The sequence below is a fragment of the Suillus subaureus genome (genome assembly GCF_016647635.1).
Source record: "Suillus subaureus strain MN1 chromosome Unknown BJ212scaffold_83, whole genome shotgun sequence".
NCBI lineage: Eukaryota > Fungi > Basidiomycota > Agaricomycetes > Boletales > Suillaceae > Suillus > Suillus subaureus.
In genome coordinates this window covers 43,343-45,033 of record NW_024538639.1, presented here as the reverse complement: position 1 = coordinate 45,033, position 1,691 = coordinate 43,343, and the positions used below count along the sequence as shown (strand labels likewise).

The window sequence follows — 1,691 nt, the reverse complement described above, 5'->3', positions numbered from 1 at the left end:
ATGGCCCAACATGCAAGATATAAGACAAGACAAGTGATGTTATTATTACAGAAGGCAAAGGACACAGAAACCTGTACCATCTTGTTTCAGAACCTATCACTTCAGTAGCTAATCATTGTGAATTGACACACCTTGTGACTGACATTAATGTGCTACACCACCATCTTGGCCATGTGGACCACAAAAGCATTAAGTGCATGGTAATAAAGGGGTACCTAAAAGGCATAATGTCAGTGACAGGCAAGGAAGACTTCTGTGAGAGCTGTGTAAAAGTAAAAATGAAGAAACTCCCATTCAAGCATGAAAGGAAAACAGCTGTAGCACCGCTGGCCTTGATATATTCAGACATAGGTGGACCTATCATGCCACAGTCACCTGGTACTGGATCACCTTCATTGACAACAATACATGCTACCTGTGGATATTCTTTATAAAGCACAAAAGTGAAGCACTAGCCAAGTTCAAGGAATGGCAAGCCACCATTGAACCATTACACAACACCAAGCTGAAACAGGTTGAATTCTCACACAACTGGGTCTGTGTTTTTCACACAGACAATGGAGGAGAGTACCTCTCACATAAGTTTGAAGCACATCTTTATTCCTGCAGAATTGTATATCAAATAACTACACCTGATATGCCTGAACAGAATGGACTTGCCAAGCAAATGAACCAAATGCTCACAAATTGTGCCCTTGCAATGCTGATTGACTCTGGGCTACCAAAGACCTATTGGTCCCATGCATTCTGCACAGCATTCTACCTCATTGCATGTAGTCCTGCATTAGGAATAAAGGGACAGACACTGTTTGAAAAACTCACCAGTTGCAAAGTCAATATCTTAGGTTTGAGAGCTTTCAGCTGCAGAGCCTACTCCCTGATACCAAAAGACCAATGATCCAAGCTTGATCCTCATGCTTGTTGATGTATCTTGCTTAGCTACAAGTATGCTACCAAGGCATATACTCTTCTGGACATTGCAAGTCAGAAACTGTTCAAATCAAGACATGTGGTCTTCAATGATAGCCCTGGAACTGCACCAGAATTGCAAGGTGACCCTGCAGAGTCCATCAAGTGGGAGCAGTCAGCACCTCAAGGAGATGCAATGACACACACAGAAGCTCTTCCAACAGAATAGGTGTCTGTTGACCCACCAAATGCAGACTCAGAATCCATTTGTGCCAGTGACAATCCAATGCTAGAAGTGGTCAACATTGTCACCCACAACACTGTCCCAGTGACAGTGAGAAACAGCAAGGGCAGAAGTCCAGGGACAAAGTCTGAAAAACCTGCAAAGTGAGTGCAACTGCCACCAAAGGAACCAGTAGACCCAACTGATGCTGATAATGCACTCATTGCACAATAAAGAGAATGCTGACATATGCAGCCCTCAGCTCACACACCTCAACTTGTGGTCAGTCAACCAAAGACCACATTGATGCCCAATCTTCAAACTCTCACCAAAGAGCCAGTGCAAGTACAGCCCAATGACCTGCACCAAACTGGTCTGGTGCATGGCTGACTAACATTCTTACAAGGCCTAATACCACAAGAACCATGGCCAAATAACCTTCCCTTTACTTTGAACCAACAGCTCAGCCCAGGAGATTTCTTTTTTTTTACTTTTCAAAAGCCTGGTACCTAAGGATGATTATTTTTGGACAATTATTCATGTATTCAGTTTTGCTTTG

General features: G+C 43.2%; 1 protein-coding gene across 1 annotated transcript; it reads left to right on the top strand.

Annotated features, from left to right (window-relative positions):
* Positions 1–667: 667 nt before the first annotated feature.
* Positions 668–898, top strand: BJ212DRAFT_1286076 (uncharacterized protein; the record flags this gene model as incomplete). Its single annotated transcript, XM_041331920.1, has 1 exon — positions 668–898. One exon carries the CDS (start codon positions 668–670, stop codon positions 896–898), a length of 231 nt encoding a protein of 76 aa, XP_041186223.1.
* Positions 899–1,691: the final 793 nt, after the last annotated feature.